Here is a 20,907-nt window from a genome sequence, read left to right as displayed (position 1 = left end):
CGCTCCAACCACTTTTACACTACGCTGGCCCCCCTGGAGTTGCACCGGAGGCGCTCTGGTTATCTCCGTTGTCCTGACGAGGTAAGTGGCAGACTCACGTTTGAAGGCAGGAGTTCCTGGCTTCCAGGTCTGTGGTCAGTTCATTGGCGCATGCTGGTCTCATGTTCAAGGCATGAGATTGTTTGTGGACCTATAGTTAACACAGGGTTCACCATAAGCCCTGGTGTCTCCTAGGGCTGATATTGAACTAAATATAATTGCTCATTCCAGTAACAATCACATCACAGCAAACAGCCATCTGCATCCACAGCCCAGAACAGGACTTGTTCTGCCAACAGAAAATCATCCACTGTGGGGTACAAAATTGTGTGCTCTTATTTCAGATAAATAAAGAAGTTTGACAGGTGGCAGTGCTGCCTGTTTTCCCCAGCTGAGCACTGGGGCTTAGTTTAAGAATGTGAAAATTTAAAGAGGAGTCAGAGAACCTCCATATTCTGTTGGCCACAAAGAATGGTTTGTGCCCAAGAGGTTAGAGATGGGCCTGGGCCACTGGTGGTGCTGGATGGGCCCCAAAGTCTGGTTCTGTTGGGATCAGAGGTTTGGATCTAGCCCATCTCTGAAAAGAATAGGGATTAAATCCTTTTGCAAAGGTCTTTTCTTAAAAGGGATAAACTTTTCTTGAGCGAGAATAGTCGACTGGGGAAAGGCATTGCCTGTTTCACTAACTTTGTGACGGGGTAGAACTGGGCTGAGCAAACAGCAGCTTGGATCCAAGCAAACCTTCCTGGCCTGGGGAGGCTGTGGAGAGCAATACCTCATCATCTCCAGGGAGGTGCTCTGAGCCAGGCAAATTCCTTGGATGTGGTGGGGGCCTCTGCCACTTTAACCACCCCCAGAGTCCTGAGCCACTGCTAAATCATGGCATGGTGCTGGGCCTTCAAAAAGTGAACCCAGGGATGTGCAGGTCCCAGGTGCAATGGCTGGAAGTGAGTTTCCCAGCAGGTCTTAGAACCAGGGCAGCCAGGTGTTTAACACAGGGGCCGTGATGGGAAGCTGCCGCTGCGGGAGCCTCAGAGCTCTGACTGGAAGGTGAGACACACAAGAAATTAAAACTGGCACCACAAAAATGCCGGAATAAACATCGAACCAAATTCTAGCTTCAGATGTCAATTCAGTTCCTAAGGAAACCAAAGCACAGCCAGGCGTGAGGGTGGAACATGCTCCATAATACCCCTGGCCCACTGCTTCCCTTCACCCCTTCAGTCCCCAGTTCCCTCCAGGCCCCTCTCACTGCTGTAGGGGCAATTCTCCACAGGCTGGGCAGGTGCCTCCAGGGCCCGGGCAACAAAGCTTGTCTAGAACGGAGCCTTCCCGAAGGCCCTGTCTACCCCCTGCATCACCTGCCCTGGCTAGCTAAAGTCTCCTCTGCCGGGAAGAGCAGAAATGCACCTCAGCTCCATTCAGCTGCTGTCACGTGTTCCACTAGCAATGTCTCGGCCCTCTTGGTTAGCTAGCAGGCATTACAGGGGTAAATACGACGTGCCCCTCTCGGAGTGTGTGTGGGGAGGGCGGGTCCAAACCTTCTGGCCTGAGAGCCGCATCTGGGTATGGAAATTGTATGGGGGCCATGAATGCCCAGTGGGGGAGAGGGACTCTGTGGGGTGTAGCATGGGGGGGCACTATAAGGAATGTTACTGAGGTGGGGGGAGGAGGGGGCTCTACAGGGGACTCCTAGGGGCCCTGCTCGCAATGACACCACGGTGGCCGTACCAGGCACCACAGGGGCGGAGGGACCCGAGCTGGGACAGGTGCAGCCCCTGGGCAGTTTCGAGGCTCTCGAGGGTGGGGCCGTAGGAGACCAGAAGGGGACTGGGTGTGCTGCTGTGCGTGTGTGTGGGGGGGGGGCTGCTGCGTAGTGGGGGGGTGTTTCTGATCCCAGAAACAGCGCAGTGAAGTCGCGTCTGCACGGTGTGGCGCTCCGTGTGCCGGAAGATGGTGCTCATGAAGGGAAGCGGGAGTCGGGGGCTGGGGAGTCCCGGGCGGGCGGAGCAGGGAAGCCCCCGACCCTGCTCCCCGGCGGGAGCTCGAGGACTGGATAAAAACGTCTGATGGGCCGGAAGCGGCCCATGGGCCGTAGTTTTCCCACCCCTGTCTCGGAGCCTACTGCTGAGGGGTCAGAGCTTGAAGCCAGATCTCCTGCTTAGGGGCACTCGTCGTATTGAGGAAGCCTAGGAGCAGCAAACGCTTTGGATTTTTGATTAGCTCAGCACCCAGGAGCAATGTAACTAAACACCAAGAAGCCCTAGCCACTTCCCATCAATGTAGTTCTGTAGCTGTGTAAGCCAGATTCTTCATGGACCATTGCTACCTCTGTCCCAGCCATGGTGCGGTATGTGAACCCCACCAGGCCCTGAGGCAGGGAGCATTCTGGCGGGCATGGCTGGCGAATGTTTGTGGCCTGGCCATTCTGTGCTGTTGCAATAACAGTGTAGGGCAAGTCACAGGAGCTGAACTGGCCTCTGGCACTCACAGCATAGGGGTGGCACAAGCTGCCCCTTGCCAGCCCAGCAGGGAGGAATCCACTCATGATCAGTGTCTGGTTTCAGAGACAAGGACGCTGACCCTCTGGACGGTGTAGATCCAATTGAGATAGGCCTGCACTTTGGTGTAGACGCCGGGAGTGCTTGGTCCGCCACAGCCATGTCCCCAGCTGACTATCCCCACCACCTGCCAGTGCCCTGGATTGTACATCAAGGGGCCGCCGCTGTCTCCCTGGGAGGGACACACACAAGCAGGTGTTACAGGGAACCCTGCTGTTCCCTATCCTCTGCTCCTCTCCAGATATCAGTGGCTATGGAGGAAGCAGAGCTCGGCCCGAGATATAAAGTTCATAACTGGCTCAAGCCCATATGTAGTGCAGTGTGACTTTACCATAATGGCCAAGGGCCCTGGACCCAGAGCATCAGAAGTGACCAGTGAGCTGCGGGGGCAAACCTGAAACACCTGAGAGGTGCCTGATTTTCAGGGGGCAGGTGCTCAATGCTTTCTGAAAATCAGACTCATTCAAAGTCTTGGCCCAGACTCCCTTCTGCCCCCACAACACCCAGCGCCTGTGGTCCAGTCCCTGAGGCTAGCAAGGGCCCCGAACGCTCCTGGAATTAGAGGGATGTTATTCAGGGCTCCATGCTGCTCCTCTTCAGAGGGGCTGGAGGAACGAGCATGCAGGATTTACCCCTGAACTTCCACCTGTGCGGCGAGAAGAACACATTTTTGAAGGTGAGAAAGGTCCTCACCTGGCAGGTATCGACACCACCTTCCATGAGGCCTGCACATATCATCGCATCTGAGATGTCCCCCTGGTAGGCATCGAGAGCATTGCAGGTGTTGCTGTCAATCAGTTTGATCTGGGCCTGCTGCAGAGACTTGGACAATGTACCTTGATAAATGATACATAAATGAGAGCTTCCTCCCTTCCACCCTGCCTCTCTGAGAGCCAGGCTTAAAGAGAGCAGTTTTCAGTCCTGTGTGGTAGAGAGCTAACGTACTGAACTCACCATCCTGCTCTGTGTAGCCCCAGCCTGTCACCCACAGTGGGGCATGTGAGGGCAGTTCCTCATCAAAAAAAGGCAGACAGATTGGCTTAACTGTGTCTGGAAGGGAGAGAATATGAATAGATAGAATCAGGAGAGAGGGTCTCAATTCTAGGCTTGTGGAGAAATTCGCCTGACTGACCAGGCACTAGAGATGGATCATCTTAAACTCGTGCCGGAATTATCACAGTGGGTTTTACACAGCTGCTAGACAGGCCGAAAGCCGTGTGCACCAAGGCAGAAGTGAGCGTGTTCTGTCGACTTCTGGCCAGTCAGGCACATTCACACTCACACATTTGTCTGTCCAGTCAGGCGCACTCATGGACTGAGCCAGGCACAGCCATTGCAGGCCTCTACGTCACACACGTTGATTTACGAACGGCACCATTCGCACACTGGTGTTTCATGCAGTCCCGGATGGACCTATCAATCTCCTTCACGTGTCCTCACAGCCTTTGACTTGCGCCTGACCCATATCATGCACTCCCCACTTTGCCAAAGCTGAGGATCCGGCCCTATAGCACATTTAGACAAATCCATAGGCAATGGATGCCAAGGCATTTATGTGGGGGGCTTATTTCAAAGAAGTTTCTGAAAGTGATTTTAGAGAGTAGGCTCTCGCTCACCTGAAATACTTAAGGGAGACGTTAGTTTTACCAGGGCAATGTCATTATCTTTGGGAAACATATGATTACTGTCAATGATGAAGATCTTTTCCACAGGGATAGTGTTGAAGTTGGAGAGGATTTCGGATCCTGCTTTCACTCGCCAGTTCTGAAGGGCCAGGTTGTTCCTATGCACAAATACAGCCAATGGTTATTGGCTTTTTTCCTTCCATGACTTCTCCATAATGATAGGCGCTCATGTGAGATGTATAGATGTCAAATATGCCTTGAATATATATTGGTAATAAGAACTATAGCTCCCTCTCTGCCCTTTAGTCAGGATGCAATGAATCACCCTTCACAACATGCAGAATTGTTCCGTGTAGCTCAAAACTTGTCTCTCGCCAACAGAAGTTGGTCCAATAAAAGATATTCGATCACTCACCTTGTCTCTCCAATATCCTGGGATCCACATGGCTACAACTACACTGCCTACAGCCAGGATTTTAGTAATCTTCACTTATTCCCAATGTTAGTTCCCTCCTAAAGGAACTAAGGACAATTGGAAGAGCAACATGCACAACTCAAAGCATGAGACATGTTGACTAAAGAGTCTCAGATAAACTGAGGTTGAAATCCGCATTCCTCAAGAATGCAAGTTCCCCTGCTTAAGAAACTCTTCAAATGATTGTTTAGGCAGGAACCTTTCGTGATCTGCATGTGGCTAGAATTCCCACCTCACTGTCTGGCTACAGGGGATTAAGTGCCAGACTTTGCGGATGGATAGGGAGGAAGAAGAGGGGAATCAAGTAAACTGTTTAAGGAACAACTTGCTGCGAGACCCAGAATACAAAATGTTCCAGAGGTCAAACTTCAAGAAATCCAAACAAACTAGCTTTAATCTGAACTCTGAATCTGTACATTTGTTTGCTTTATGGCTCAAAGGCACTGTTACTCTCTATACGGATAATCTGTCTTGTTCCTTCAAAATAATGGCTTATATATTACCGTAAGCCTTGAAGAATGTGAAATGAAAGGCATTAGACATAATCAAAGAATATACAGACTAGGTCCACTAAGATTAGAGAAACTATAAGGAATTTTATATGTTTTCTTTCTAAACTATTGTTGCACTTCAGACATGACATCACTTGTAAGGCACAAGAAGCAAAGAGAACCCTGAAAGAGATAAGCACCTAACCAGAGTTTAACTTTGAAATATTAAAAGAAATTGCTTAAAGAAGGGGGAATTCCAGTTACTGGCAGGAGTTAAAGATTGGCTAGCATTTCACACGTACTTTACACTTGCTCTGCAGTGGTGTAAATGACAGCACAGAGGGCGGGGCAAATCAGCCCATAGTGTGTATATAGCCAGGCAGTCACCTTTGCTGGCTGAGCTGCTGAGCACCTCCCTCTCCCACTGACTGCAGCTGGCGTTACCTGCACTCAGCCGACTTTGTTGATGTGAAATGGCTTTTTGACTAACTGGAAGGTTTTTGTAAGAAAATTTCTCGTTTTGTGGACATTTTGGGGGCTTTCACAAACAAATCCCAAACTGATTTTTTCCCCCATTTTTTTGACAACCGAAAACCAAAAAACATTTGGTTTATTCAATTTTTCAATAACCGCCCCTCCCAAATTCACACTTTTTAAAAATGAATATGATTTTTTTTTTCATTTTCATTAAAACATTTCACGGAACGTAAAATGCCATTTCCAAGCAGCTCTAGCCCTCAGCTCCTGAAAGCAGCCCTGACTCCTCTAGTATTTATACACTTAATCTATAGTTTGTCATCTCGTCTTGTGTCCATGGTTAATGTGAGTCCCCCACCCACAATTCCCAGTGGATTGCACTCGGGGACTCACTTGAAGCAATGTGCTGCTGTGAGAATCCACCTCGGGTCAATGATGCTGCCCCCACAGAGGTGCTGGGTTTTGTGCTGTAAGCTGACCTGCCATGGCCAGGCGTCGATCCTGGCCTGGCCCCCACCAACCACACGTGGAGACCTCACACTTTCTCCGCAGGCTGCATCCAAGGATAAGAGATAACAAATCAACATCTTAGCTCAGCACACGGGAGAGTGACTCCCCCGCACCACCCGAGAACATGCCTTTTGGAGGGAAAATACATGTTCCAGAATGTCTGTGCAGATTGTATGTCTATGAGCCAAAGAGCTGGTAAAGAAAATATATGTATATGTGTGTTTGTGTGTGTATTGCCTTCCATTGACACTGCAGGACTTGCACATATATCACAGACTCTGTAACTTTCTTTAGAATTTTGCCACACTTGCTTAAATCAGTTTATTTATCCCCTTCCCTTTCAAACTGTAAACCTTAATTGGCTTAGCATAATTAATCAGATAATTCACCTACCCTAGCTAACCCAGTGTAAGCAGGGGTTAAGCCATAAGTGTGTCTACATTGATAACAGAATCACACTTACTGGCACATGCGAGTGAAACGACGGTCCCAGAGAGGCACTGCCTGGAAGAGGAAAATGGCGCGTTACCTGCTGTGTCTCTCACAGCCCGTCTCTGCCCGGCCATAGGGGTCGCACATTGCATCGGTTCGTAGACCGTCGCCTTAAAATCAGCTCTTCGGCCTGTGGACTGAACCCCCCGCCAAATGGGTGAATCCTGCCCACTTGCGCATGTGAGGAGCCTCCTCAAGCCTGGGGGCTTGCTCAGAGGCATGACGTGGCACCGCTGACTGTTCTGGGCTCCTGACGGGCCGAGTCCCTGAGCCGAGCCATGTTCATAAAGTCCCTGTGGACCGAGGCAGCAGCAGCCTTTGCACCTTGCTACAAACTCCGCTGTGACCGCCACAGAGACGATATGCTCTGCAGCGGCTGGGCTGACAGCTTGCGGGTCAGCAGCTGGCTCAGGCCCAGGCCCTGGGGCATTCACTGCACAGAGTGAGGCTGCTGCAGAGCTGAGCAGTGTCCTCCTGTGCACTAATCCCTGCCTGGCTGTGGCCCTGCCCTGGGGAGGGGAGGAGAGGCTGGGGGTCAGAGGCTTCCCCACCAGGCCGTCCCAAGCAAGCGGCTTGTACGTTCCCTGGTTTGGCAAGGTGTAGCTGTGTTTCTCAACTGTAACATGGGCAGAGTGACACAGAGCTGCCGCCCAAGCTGAGGAGCAGATCAGTAATACTGCCGATAACGTGCGATGAGCACGGAAATGCTACGTAAGCGCTAAGGCTAAGAACCATTGCTGCTCTGCTCTCAGCCACAGGAGAATCAGCCCAGGAGCGACCCCTGCTGATCTCAGCAGCCCTTCTCCACGAGATGCACTGAAGCGGCCAAGTTAATCCATTCCACAGCTCATCTACCGGTTGCTTTTCCACTCACCTGCCGGAGTCTTGCCCTTGGAGGACCCCATTGTTCAATGTGACCTCCCTGAGGGGCAGGCCCTGCGTGTCTGCAATGTCCACAGCTCTGAATGCGGGGACGCTGGAAAATACAGACAGTGTTTTATCAGAGTGGGCCCATCCCAGGAGCACGGCCAGCGGCAGCCGGCCTGTGCCTGCCCCTGTCCAAGCTGTGAGCGGCCGAGACGCTGGGACCTCCCTGCTGCCGGGCCGGTGATGGAGCATTGCCTAGTGGGACATGACATTTCCCTGTTAAAGTTTGGGGTGGCCACGGCAATCTGCCTCATTTCATACGGCATTGTGGCTCCTGGCAAAGTGCCAGCGTTGCCCTCAGTTGGGCAAAGCTGGGGATCCTGGCCCAGTGGGTCTGTGAGAAGACAGGAGCTCACAGACTGAGCCCACAAGGGGTCTCTGCAAGGAGAATGTGGTCCCTTGCGGGCAGTGGCACTGAGTCTGGGCCAGCCGCCCAGGAAGGACAACACCCGGGGAGAAAGCTGCAGCCACGCAGCGTGCACCGTACAATGGACCCCTCTCAGCTCGGATCATCTTGGGGTCAGGGAAGGGCAGGTCCATCTCTGTACCGTGCCAGAGCACGTCTGGCCTTGCTTCAGGGCACTCGCTCTGGATTTACAGCATGAACCACAGGAGAAAGGACCAGTGAAAAGCAGAGGGTGAAGGAGAGAAAGAAACAAGAATGAGGCAGAGAAAAACAGGAATGGAAAGAGAAAAACAACCTGAATGGCCACTGTGAAGGGAGACCCCAATCCTGCTGCTCGCCCCAAACAACCACAGAATCCTGGAGTGTCACTTGCAAAGTGCAAGCTCAGCAGGCCCACGGCAGCTCAGTGACCTGTCACACTGCCAGAGCCAGCTCCCTCGCTGCAGGACGGAGGCTGTTCCAGCTGGTGGAGCCAGTTTGGCTGAGGAACAAAGGGGAGCCTTTCTTGTTAAAATAAGCATTGCAGATGCCCTTCTTGCTGGTCCCTGCAGCAAAGGCACCCCAGAAAGGAGCCCGTGGGAGTCTGGGGGGTGTGTGTGCGTGTGTGCGCTTTATCTTTTACTTTCATTTCCATTTGTGTCAGGAATTGAGAGTGTTCTCATGTTTCATGCCCAGTGGGATTCCTGGAGGTGTAGTGATTGATGGCACTTTACTTGCTCACCTGCTAGTAACATGCATCAGCGGCTGGTTTAGTGGAAAGGATTCTGTGTCTGGGGAAGATGCAGTGTGAAAACAATCAGGCTAGGATTTTCGAAGGAGCCTAAGGGAGTTAGGTGCCCATAATCTGATGCCAGCTCTCATCCTAGTTGGTATTTTGCTTAAGCCCCAGCTCCTTGAGTCAGGGATTAGGTGAGAATCCTCATTTTTATTTTTTAAAGACGTTTCTAGCCGCCATGATCATGGAGAAACATTTGAAAACTTGAACCTTAAAGGCTCCAACACCAGAAGGAGGAAAAAACAAAAATGTATTATTTTTTTTAAAAAAACTCATGCTTTTTAGCCAATCTCATGATTTTTCGATGCCAGGCTCCTTAGAAAATCCTGGCCTTACTTAGTTGTGCAGTACTGGCTCAGCTGTGTTCGCTGAAAAGAGCTGGTGCAGGCTAGAGAGGGGAGACAGCACCTTTCACAGCCAGCTTGCTCTTTCAGACCTGGCTCTGGCTGGTGGTCAGCAACATTCAGAACCCCTGGACGGCAACTTGGGGCCCTGCGTGAAATGACTGTACAGAGCGCTTGTAACACAGGCTAGCCCAGCTGTTTTGTGCACTCAGTCCTTTAAGGCTGGGAATACTGGGGGAGGGAATAGCCCCCTGAGATCATGTGACTGATCATGTGAGCAAGGCAGGCTATAAAAGGCAGAGCCTGGTACTCACTCAGAGAAAGGGGAAGTGGGAAGGTGCTGGGCTGTCTGCAGAGCTGGGTAGAAGGGCAATGGCTAAGAGGTGGGGTGGGGGGGTCCTCCCTGTGCAGGGGGAGGACCTCAGGAGCAAGACTAGTGGCAAACCTGGCTAGGGAGATGCAGAGAAGCCCTGATCTGAGGGTGACTGCGTAACCCCTGGAAGGGCCTCGGAGAGCCAGCTACAAGGGCATGAGGCTAGGTGTGTTTCTGTTCTGTTTAAGATGATAAATAGAAGCCCAGCAGGAGAGACCTGAGGGTGATTGCTCTGGGTGCGTGAGACTTTATAGAGTCAGATCTTGGAGAAGAGGGAAAACTGAGGCCTAGTGCCACAGCCAGACAGGGAGGGCAGGGCTGCTTGGAGTTTGTCTAGGTGCCTGCATCCCCAAAGCCGAGTACAGCCTCAGCAGAGAGGAAGGACTGAATGGGCCACAGAGGCTAGGCTCCCTCTCATGCCTAGAGGGGTAGTGAAGGGGACACCTAGGCTGTCCCTGCTCTGTGGAGAGAGGACACTGGTCCAGAGCTCTGCATGCTAATGAGCATTAACAGTTATTTCAAGTATCTCTCCCCCCCCCCCCCCCAAGAAACCTTTTTTTTTTTTAAAGGGGTAGCAAGCTCCATACCAATGAGAGAGAAGTGGGAAAAGGGATGACCAGAAAGCCAGAGTGCAGGGGGAGTGAGATGGAAGGCAGGTACCTGCTGTAGCCCATTTGCTTGCAGGCTGCTTTTGCCAGGGTCATATGAAAGTTATCATGACATGCCCAGAACCAGGCTCCGGTCTCTTTGTTTAGCACCTGCAAGGTGGATCTGTCTTTGGAAATGCGGACTAGGGAGAAACACACAGAGTCAGCTGCATTGCAGGCTCCCCTCCAGGTGGCTGCAGTTTGGCATATTTGCAGTATCTGGTGCATGCTAATCCCCGTTACAGCCATTGGCCCCTGGTTCCAGTGATTTCTACATGCAGCAAAAGGCTCTGAATGCTGCTTTCAGCCCCTAGACCTGCTCATGCCCCCTGCACAGCATGGTAGTGCTGGCATAAAACCCACAACTCACCTTCCATGGGTGGGCCTTCTGGGACCTGCTGCACACAGCTCTCCTCGTCCTCGCCCCAGGAGCAATCTTCCCGCCCGTCACACTGCTGCTGCATGGGGATGAACTTGAATGTCTTACTGCAGAGGAAGTAGTAGCGTTCCAGAACTGCCTTGACTAGAGGGGAAAAGGACGGAGTCCAACTTGGTCTGTGATGTTTGGCTCATGTCTGCCAGGGAACTGTGGGGGGTGGGTTTAAATCTTTGTTGCAAATGGCTTCTCCTGAGAGCAAGGGGTTTGGCAGCACCCACTCTGCAGGCCTATGAGTGGGGGAAGCTTTCCATGCATGCTCTCCCAGTGCAGACGCAGGTCCGGGTTAAGCCATGTGCTGAGCCATTTCAAGCTATGTAGGGATGCTGGGCACACACCCAAGAGCTCTAGGGGCCCAGGTGGATACCAGGAGGGGGTGTGTGTTTTAGATGCACAGTGCATGTCTCTGCCCCAGCCCATAGAGGTGCCCCTACCCATCCAAGCTGACTCAGCTGGCCAGCGCAGTGGGGGCAAGTATAGCCCTGTAGCATTCCCATTGCCCTGGGGGCAGTAGCAGGGAGTGAACTGTGCCCTGGGGCCCAGTTGTGCCTGCCTTCTGCGCAGAGTTGAGTTCATGGCATACGCACACAGGGATGAAATCTCTCACTGGGAGCTTTCAGTGTAACGCAATTTTATTTCTTAGCACTGAGAACAAAAACACAAGAGCTCGAAAACAGAGAAGGAGAAAACAGGCTCCTCTCTAGGGCGATGAGACACCCCACTGTGTTTTGAGCAGTCTGTTTCTAGCCTGGCAGACTGACTCCACTTGCAGGCATCACTACAGAGCCCCAGAGCCTGCAAGCAGCACCAGGGAACCCTCCCACTCTTAAAGCAATAGCTTGCAAAATTCCAACAATCCTCAATACACCCCCCACAGGAGGGCAAAGGCTGCTTGCAGTTTGCCCCCCAACTTCTGCATAAACACTGGAGTCAGACACAACCTGGCCTAAAGGCAGCATTAGGATGAGATCCCTGAAGCTAGAGTCGTCCCTCCCCCCAAACCCTGGATCCCAACAGCCCCAGGCTTTGGGATGGGGCTGGGATCTGGATCTGAAGTCCGCATCTCACCCTGTTTTTCCCCAAATCACACTGGCCTCCTCAGGCGTGAAGTCCCCTTTCTGCAGGGGAAAGACTGTAGCCTCCGGAGCTATCACTACAGCGCCTTGTCAGGCGTGCTCTCGCCAAGCTTGCTAGGGCACCTGGAGGAGTGTAGAGCAAGAGGGAAGTGTGGCTGCTGTGCAAGCCCCCAGCATGCAAGTGGGACAGGAAAGAAGGGACCTTACTTAGGAAGGCAATTACAACGATGGTGGCCATGCTCAGGATGGTGGCAATGAGCGGGATGCCAAATCGCTTGAAATTTTGTGTCCCAGTCAGGGGTTTGCATGGCGGAGGAGGACCTGCAACACAGAGAGCGGCTCATGGGCACGTGGTTTTGGAGCACAGCCCAGCACAGTTAGCAACACTTACAACCACACCTGAGATCCTAAGGCCATTACCTCTCCTGTTCAGGGGCCACTCAGAATTTGTGTCCTGCGAATGGAAGGGAACAGCAGTCAGTGAACTGAATACATGCATTAAAAGTACAGCGGGTGCTGGGAAAGGAGGGTTCCTGGGACAGGAGTCTGTGTGCATAGAGCAGGGCTGCTTGCTTGGATACCAAAGACCTTGATCCTAACTGATCTAAAGCCCATGGAAGTCAGGGGAGTCTTTCCACTGGATCTGGCCATGGTCTCCCCATGGAATGACCCTGGTGCTTTATGTTAAAGGCTAAGGCCCCAATTCTGCTTTTGCTTATGTAACCAAATATCCCTGAGAAGTCTGTGTTGTCATCACATGCTTGTCTCCTCAAAGACTATACGGCTTGGCTGTCCCAGGTGCCGTGCCCCTGCAGCTCCCAGGCATCGCAAGGAGAGATTCCTGACCGTTTTGTTCTGGACCTTGATACTATTCCACCATATTCAGGCCTTAGGTACTGAGGAGACAGGCACCTGAGAAATACCCTGGAGATGAGATGAACTAGGATATGCCAGATGGGGGGAAATGCCTGCATGTTCCCATTTCATCTTTAAGGTGACAGAGCAGCAATCCTTTGGCTGCAATGACATGGGCTGCGTTGCATTGTTCTGTGTGTCCCAGCATGGCGAGTGGACACAAGACCTCCCAGGTCACTAAGGACATACGCAGGGGAATAGATCCGCTGATTAGGCTACTCACCTGCTTAAAGTGAAGTATGTGATCGTTTCCCCTTGACTTTAATGAGGCTTAGTCAGTCCCATATGACAGCCTCACAAGCAAACTAGGGAAATGTGGTCTAGATGCAATTAGTATAAAGTGGGTGCAAAACTGGTTGAAGAACCATATTCAAAGAGTAGTTCTCAATGGTTCGCTGTCAAACTGGGAGACTGCATGTAGTGGGGTCCCACAGGGATCAGTCCTGAGGCTGGCACTATTCAGTATTTTCATTAGTGACTTGGACAATGGAGTGGAGACTGTGCTTATAAAATTTGTGGATGACACCCAGCTGGGATGGGGTTGCAAGCACATTGGAGGACAGGATTAGAATTCCAAAATGGCCTTGACAAATGGGAGAATCTGTGTGACATCAACAAGTTGAAATTTGATAAAGACAAGTGAAAAACACTTCACTTGAAAAAGGAAAGGCAAAATCAGAAGACAACTACAAAATGGGGAAAAACTGGCTAGGTGGTCGTACTGCTGAAAAGGAACTGGGGGTTCTAGCTGTTGACAAATTTGAATAAGTCAACAACATGATGCAGTTGTAAAAAAGGTTAATATCATTCTGGAGTGTATTAACAGGAGTGTCGTATGTAAGACACGGGAAGTAATTGTCTCATGCTACTTGGCATTGATGAGGCCTCAGCTGGGCACCACACTTTAGGAAAGATATGGACAACTGGGAGAGAGTCCAGAGGAGAACAACAAAAATGATAAAGGGTTTAGAAAATCTCACATATGAGAAAAAGTTGAAAAAACTGGATGTTTAGTCATACGAAAAGAAGACTGAGGGGGGGACCTGAGAAGAGTCTTGAACTATGTTAAAGGCTGTTATAAAGAGGATGGTGATCAATTGTTCTCCATGTTCACTGAAGGCAGGATAAGAAGTAATGGGATTAATCTGCAGTACAGTGAGATATTCGGAAAACCTTTCTAACTCTCAGGGTAGCTAAGCTCTGGAACAGGCTCCAAGGCAGGTTGTCCAATCCCTGTCACCGGAGGGTTTTAAGAACAGGTCGGACAAACGCCTGTCAGGGAGGGTCTGGGTTTATTTGGTCCTGTCTCAGTGCAGGGCTGGACTGGGCGAGCTGTTGAGGACCTTTCCAGCCCCACGTTTCTGTGGCTCTATGTCTGAGGATGCTTCTGCGCCTGTGCAATTTTTTCCACAGTTAATTGAAAACAAACTAACAACAAAGAAAAAAATAACCCCATTGAAACTTCACATGTAATTTTCCAAAAGAACGAAGGCTACAATTGTCTGGGGAACTTGTTACTAAAATCCAGGTAGAGTCTCTGAGTTGGCAGTGCCAAGGAACAGATTGCATCACCTCAGCGTCACTGAACTGTATTGAGAAGTTGTGCAGAACTGAAAGTCTGGGCACAGACCGAGCAGAGGGGCTGCCCGGGGTCTGATTCAAGGGGATGTGAAGCTCTAGGCTAGGGATTAACGACAGCTGGGCCTCAGCCAGCTGACTGAGAACCAGATTTCAAACACCTCAGGGTTTTGAATTCAATCCATGTTAAAAATAGGGATGAAAAATTGAGAACTAGATAGAGTTGCAGATTTGAAAGCACTCCTAGTGCCTGGGTGTTGAAGTCAAGATTTGTTCAGGGGCTCTCTCGGTTGGCCGGAAGTGGCCTCTCTTGCCTGCCTGAGAGTTTCCTGAGACCCCCTAACTGGCACTTCTGGGGGCATCTTTCGATAGTGTCCACGGGCGTGCAGGAAGCACTGGTTGGTAGCAGACGGAGGCCCTTTCCAGGAGACTCGGGCATTGGAATGTGGGCGATTCTGCCCCTGGAAAGAACTTTGCTGACCCTGCCATTCTGTGCAGGCTGGTGCACTGTGGGAATAGCCTAACGAATATCTAGGCAGGGGATGAACTCCGGGGAGAAGCACATCCCCCATTCCCCCAGCTCAGGAATAAAGCAGGCTGCACAGCAGCAAGGGGCAGGTGGCTTTTCCAGTGTATCTGTCTTGCATTGCCGCCCAGGTCCAATTTGATGGCTTGGGCTGCCCCATACCCTGAGGCTGTTCTCGTGTCTTTTGCCTTTCTCCATCGTGCTGTGTATGTCTGCGTGGTCCCTGCAGAGCGGGGCGGGGAAGCCATGCCCAGCCTACAGGGACAAACAGTATAAAGAAGAGCAGGGACAGCTATTGCAGCTGCTAGGAGACGTGTAAAAAAACCCCTTTGCAGCAGCCAGTCTCAGGAGAAAGTGATAAATAAGACACTAAGCCCCCTCCTTCTCTCCACACCTGATTACAGAAGGAGAAGTCCTGATAAACACATCACCCAGGCTTTGCCTTAGGAGCAGCCGAGCTTCTCTCTGGTCGATGTATTCATGCTAAACAGAGAGAGTCAGGGCAGCATGGCTGGACTTTCATGTGGCCGCTGTATATTTGCATGGATGCCTTCACTGTGCTGCCGAGAGCTGCCCTCTGACCCTGGCTGCTTTCACAGTGAACTCCTGGCCTATGGAAATCAGCCCATTTCCATGTCACTTTAATGTCCCTTCCAGCCCTGCGCGAGACCATTCCCTCCAGTGTCACTGCTGGACGCTGCAATGGCAGGTAAGCGTCAGGGCTCTATGCAGGGGCTGTGCCCAGGATGAGCAGGGAACAGGGGGGTCAAATGCTAAGACAAAATGGCCCACAAAGGAGACAGATTCAACAGGGAGTGAGATTCCGGAGCCTGGGAGCAGGGATGGGAGCTGCTTGTTGAGGGGGGAGGGAGTTGTGTGATGTCAGACTTCTCAGCTGTTCGCTGTTATTAATCATTTGCAGGGTTGCCCACCCCGAGCATTTAAAAATCACGAGTCAGGCCCCCAGAATCATGGGCTCTAACCCACAGTAAATGGTGGTGGTATTGTCTCTTTGCCTTCTGCTTGCTGAGCCGCTGGGATGCATTCACCTTGTCAGCATTTTCTCCACAGCCGCCAGGGCTAGAGGCTGACTTTTTGTTTTAAATGAAAGCTGCGATTCTCGTGTCGTCACCGGACTCCAGGAGCGGGGCACTAAGAAAAGCCGCAGATGCTGTGGGTCTCTGGGATAAAACCACACGGGGCAGCGCAGAGAGCGGGTGATCAGCAGTGCCATGGGGGCAGAGTGCTGCTCCGTGTGATCCAGCAGGGTCCAAACATGCCCACTGGCCTGCAGTGCACGGTACCTGGGTTCCCCAGCACAAGCCCCCATTCTCTTCTGTGGCAAGGGCATTTGGATCGGGGTCTCTTGTCCTTCTCCTTCTCTGTGCTGTCTGCCTGGAACTCAGTGCTGCCGTCCTAGTGCTGCTCAGGGCTGGCTCTTGGTTTTGCGGGCCACTGTACAGGGTAGGGAGTGAGACCTGAGACAGGTCTTCCCTCACCTGCATTGCAACCTGAAGTCAGGGCCAGGGTCAGGATTCGAATCCAGGATCTGCTGATCCCTTGCCCTCTGCTCAACCCTCCAGGCTGCTGTGGAAATGCAAGCTTTTATTATTATTGGAAACCCTTTGGAAATTCATGAGCACGGTGTCCATAACTCACTATTTACTGAGCTATCTGGGCTGTCTGGCAGTGCTTCGTAATACCCCCTGTCTCTTCCACTTCTCTACCATAGCCCATGCAATGGGTTAAATCCTAACAAACTTGTCCCTGGAGTTTAGTGGGGCAGGGAGAGATGTTCATGGTCTGGGTTTTTCCTCCCTGGGGCAGATTAGTCAGGATCTTTGTCCTTGAAGCCCATGTTCAGCAGTGAGTCATGGCAGGGCAGGAGGTGGTTGGGTAATGTACAACATACCAGCTGCTTGCCAGGAAGGAGATCCAGGAGTCTGGTGTGAAAAAGTAAATCTGTCTGGGGAGTGGGTGTGTGGGGCAGTGAGAGTGTAAGGGGGAGAAGGAGGGGTGTATCTTTGGGGCTAGGAGGTCAGTTTAGCTTTCTGCCTTTTCCTCTGCCCATCCCTGACTTGATTTCTTCCAGGAAGCTGCTATCTTCTGTGTGTGGTGTCTGTATAAATGCCAGATTGCCTTGCAACAGACCAGCCTGCTCACCCATGAAATACCACCTGCAGCCTCCGGTGATCATGAGGGCTTTGAACAAACACATGACCAGTCCTCCCTGGCTCTGACCTCTTGCGTCAGCGCCCCTCCAGCGGCCTCTGAATTCCAGCCCCACCTCAGAGACCGAGCCTCTTTTATAACCAAGAGGGCTCATGCCACCATGCCAAGGGTGGGGAAGTGGTAGGCTAGGCTCAGCCTAGGTCACTGAGGAGATTCCCCCTCTGCAATAATCACTGGCAGCTGCCCACTCTACATAAATACTTAGGGCCAAATTCCCACACTGGCCCCGGGGTGCTGGCAGGGACTCTGCTGAGTTCCTGTCCTTCTCCTTCTTCCACAGAGCTTCCTGCTTGTTGGAGCCCTGCTCAGGGCTCTGTTTGGACTTTCAAAGGCCTTTTGGACCAGCTGAACTCTCTGTCCCTCTGTGGCTGCCTCAGGTCGGTCTTTGTTTCGTGTTTCATTGCAGACAATTCAGCCCAGATTTAATTATCTGGATGATGAGATGAATTGCACCTTCAGCAAGTTCACAGATGACACTAAGCTGGGGGGAGAGGTAGATACACTGGAGGGTAGGGATAGGGTCCAGAGTGACCTAGATAAATTGGAAGATTGGGCCAAAAGAAATCTGATGAAGTTCAACAAGGACAAGTGCATAATCCTGCACTTAAGAAGGAAAAATTCCATGCACCTTTACAGGCTGGGGACCGACTGGCTAATCAGCAGTTCTGCAGAAAAGGACCTGGAGATTATTGTGGACGAGAAGCTGGATATGAGTCAGCAGTGTGCCCTTGTTGCCAAGAAGGCCAGTGGCATATTGGGCTGCATTAGTAGGAGCATTGCCAGCAGATCGAGGGAAGTGATTATTCCCCTCTATTGGGCACTGGTGAGGCCACACTTGGAGTATTGTGTCCAGTTTTGGTCCCCCCCACTAGAGAAGGGATGTGGAAAAATTGGAGAGAGTCCAGCAGCGGGCAACGGAAATGATTACGGGGCTGGGGCACACAACTTACAAGGAGAGGCTCAGGGAACTGGGGTTTTCAGTCTGCAGAAGAGAAGAGTGAGGGGGGATTTGTTAGCAGCCTTCAACTACCTGAAGGAGGGTTTCAAAGAGGATGGAGTTCGGCTGTTCTCAGTGGTGGCAGATGACAGAATAAGGAGCAATGGTCTCAAGTTGCAGTGGAGGAGGTTTAGGTTGGATATTAGGAAAAACTATTTCACTAGGAGGGTGGTGAAGCACTGGAATGGGTTACCTAGGGAGGTGGTGGAATCTCCATCCTTAGAGGTTTTTAAGGCCCAGCTTGATAAAGGCCTGGCTGGGTTGATTTAGTTGGTGTTGGTCCTGCTTTGAGCAGGGGGTTGGACTAGATGACCTCCTTATGTATCTTCCAACCCTATTCTTCTAGGATTCTATAATGCTGGAATGAAAACTTGCCTAGAGACTAGACTAGTGTTTAGAGACACAAGTGGCCAGTTGAATGACGTCCTGTGCATGTCAAATCCTTCTTGAGCAGAGTGGATAATGTCTGAGCTATACTTGGTCTTAGCCTTTCCTTGGGTCTATGCAATCTCCTCATATCAAAAGAAAGTCTCTGCTTTCAGTCTGGTCTCTGGAGGCAGCCAGTCAGTGTGTGTGCAGTATCCCTCTAACTGACATCAAACACAGCCCATTGTAATTATAGCTGCCTTGGTTAAATTCAAAGCATGGCAGGAACTGTGCCAGCTTGTTTATGTAAAGCAAACACAGTTTTCTTGGAAACCTGGGAGCTGCTATGGCTAATTAAAATGACCTTGCTGTCTTCTCTGACAGAACATTAATGCAGCTTCTGATGCTCTGGTGCCCCAAACTGTGTCCTGACAAACGCAAACCAACAAGTGTTTGACTCCGAGATAAGCATTTGAATCCAGGACATTTGGGTGGATTCATCCAAGCCCTAGGTTTGCTGCACCCTGCTTGTGTCAGGGATCAGTTACAGGGGTCATTCTGACTTTACTGATTCCTCTGGCTGTGTGGCACAGACAACACGGGGGTGATGGTGCAGAGCTGCATGCTGAACTGTTACATTTACTGTTTTTCACTTTTAAGAAAGAGAGGAAGGAAATCTTCCCATGCTGCTTCGACTTGTGAGGACTCATTAATTAGTGGGTAAATGGTATGCACTCTGGACTGGGAGTGAGGAACTCCTGGGTTGTACGAACTCACTGACCTTTGGCAAATCACGCTGCCCCTTTTTGTCTAGCTCTCCCAGCTATAAAATGGGGGATGGTATTCCTTTACCTCCCTCTCTCACTGTGAGGTGGCTGGGCTGAGTCGTCAGGGTCTGCAGAGGGCTCTCTCTGTGAGGGGCACTATTAAATGGGTAATTATAGTAGGGTGCACTTCATCAAAGCCTACATCATCTGCATGAAAATGTTTCCCGCTCCTTCTATCAGAGAAGCCTGCTAGCTAGTGTGAGCTGTGCTCTGTGTAGACTTTGCAAAGGAAAGTTGATAGAACCTTCCAAAAATGGCTGTAAGATCCCTGGGACATGGAAATGGGACGTCCCTTGCAGAAGCCTGAGTTATTGTCACATTCTGCCCCCTTCAATCCTAGTAACTTCAACAGGCCTGTGCACTCTTCAGGGTGAGTAAGGGGTGCAGACTGGGGGCTTTGTTCCCATTGAAATCAGTGGTCAGTCTCCTGTCCTGAGCCTTGTCTGCACTACGATCTTTTGGGGAAATATCCTGCTGCTCACCGTGCTAGTGTGTTCTCCACCTGCATTGGGCGACACAGTGATGAAAACACCCCTGTGCACTGCCCCTGCTCGCACTGCAGCTGCCGTTGGGGGAGAGACACGGGGGCAGACTTTCTGAAAACCCTCGTGTACACAGCCGTAGTGTTAGTGCACATTGCACCCACATTCCACAGCGCCTTCCCTTTGGGGCAGGCCAGTTCCAGGTGCATTGGCTGAGAAGCTTGGGGGAGGCTGGCGACTCTCTTAGGGAATAACCCTTCTAAGAACACATGTATTTTGACTTCAGGAAGAGCCCTGGACCCCAGCAAGCAAACTTTTGAGGGGAAGCTAATTCCAGCGATGTATTTGTGCAGTTCCTAGGGCGGAGAGGCAGGAGGGGAAGCCATGCAGAAGTTGGGGAGCTACGGGCTCTGGCCAGTAGCATCTCATGATATATTTAGCAAGCAATAAAGCAAAGCCCAGAAGAAGAAAGGGGGCAGAGGATGGGTTACACTCCCGGGCTCAGAACTGCTGTTGGATATTCAGAGCCACGGAAGAACAGGTTATTTGAAAGGGGGAACGGGAGTGCCCTGGTTTTTTCTTTCACAGCCAGGGATAATAAATCTACCTCGTTCAAACACAGAGCTGCTCTCTATCTGACTGAGTCTGAAATTCCGGCAGGAGAGCAGTGAAATGGCAGTGAATAGGGAGGTGAGCTTCTCCCATCCCTGTGGGAAGGATGGTGGGATCTGCCAGGGGGCCCTGGGAAGTGAAAGAAAGCTGTTCTACCATGCTGGTGACTCACCATGTCTGCCCAGCTGCGAGGTGTCCTTCAGACTGTGGAAAGAGTCAGTTTCCCAGATCCAAGGGATGCCTGGAACGCAGCACATGCCCTTCAATCACCGAGTGCCCGAAGGGTGCCAGAACCCATGCGGTTTGTCCAGAGTCTCAGATGCTCTGCAGCTGTCCCCACGCTGCCTGAGCTGAGCAGCCCCTGCTCTTTGGTGCTCTACCTTAGCACTGACCGCTGGACAGCGGGAGTGCTATTTAAAACCCACAACGGGAGTCGTCAAGGAGGAATTATGATTTGGATTGTAATTTGACACCCATCTGTCAGCATCAACATCACTTGCATAATCTTCTCTGCATCTACCACTGGAGAGTGACTCACAGGCAGAGCTATTGCCAAGATTAGCCTATCAGGAGGGAATTGATGGAGCAAGGCTTTTCCCACTCCGTCTGTCTGTCCTTCCGCATTGCTCCAAGTTGGTTTTGAGTCAGAAATGTTATAGCGTGGAGGGGGAAAGAAGAAAATGTGAGACGGAAGGTTACCAGATCGTTATGCCCTTGC

General features: G+C 51.2%; 1 protein-coding gene across 1 annotated transcript; it reads right to left on the bottom strand.

The window, feature by feature from the left end:
• Positions 1-2,589: 2,589 nt before the first annotated feature.
• Positions 2,590-20,702, bottom strand: TMPRSS4 (transmembrane serine protease 4). Its single transcript, XM_074936538.1, has 12 exons — positions 20,362-20,702; positions 12,075-12,108; positions 11,862-11,975; positions 10,513-10,665; positions 10,156-10,285; positions 7,545-7,646; positions 6,642-6,682; positions 6,062-6,221; positions 4,217-4,383; positions 3,555-3,650; positions 3,294-3,436; positions 2,590-2,772 (listed from the first exon to the last, which is right to left on the bottom strand). Exons 1-12 carry the CDS (start codon positions 20,362-20,364, stop codon positions 2,590-2,592), a joined length of 1,326 nt encoding a protein of 441 aa, XP_074792639.1. The 5' UTR covers positions 20,365-20,702.
• Positions 20,703-20,907: the final 205 nt, after the last annotated feature.

This window comes from Natator depressus, chromosome 22 (assembly GCF_965152275.1).
Source record: "Natator depressus isolate rNatDep1 chromosome 22, rNatDep2.hap1, whole genome shotgun sequence".
NCBI lineage: Eukaryota > Metazoa > Chordata > Testudines > Cheloniidae > Natator > Natator depressus.
The sequence above is the reverse complement of the archived record's forward strand: the minus strand, read 5'-3'. Positions and strand labels throughout refer to the sequence as shown.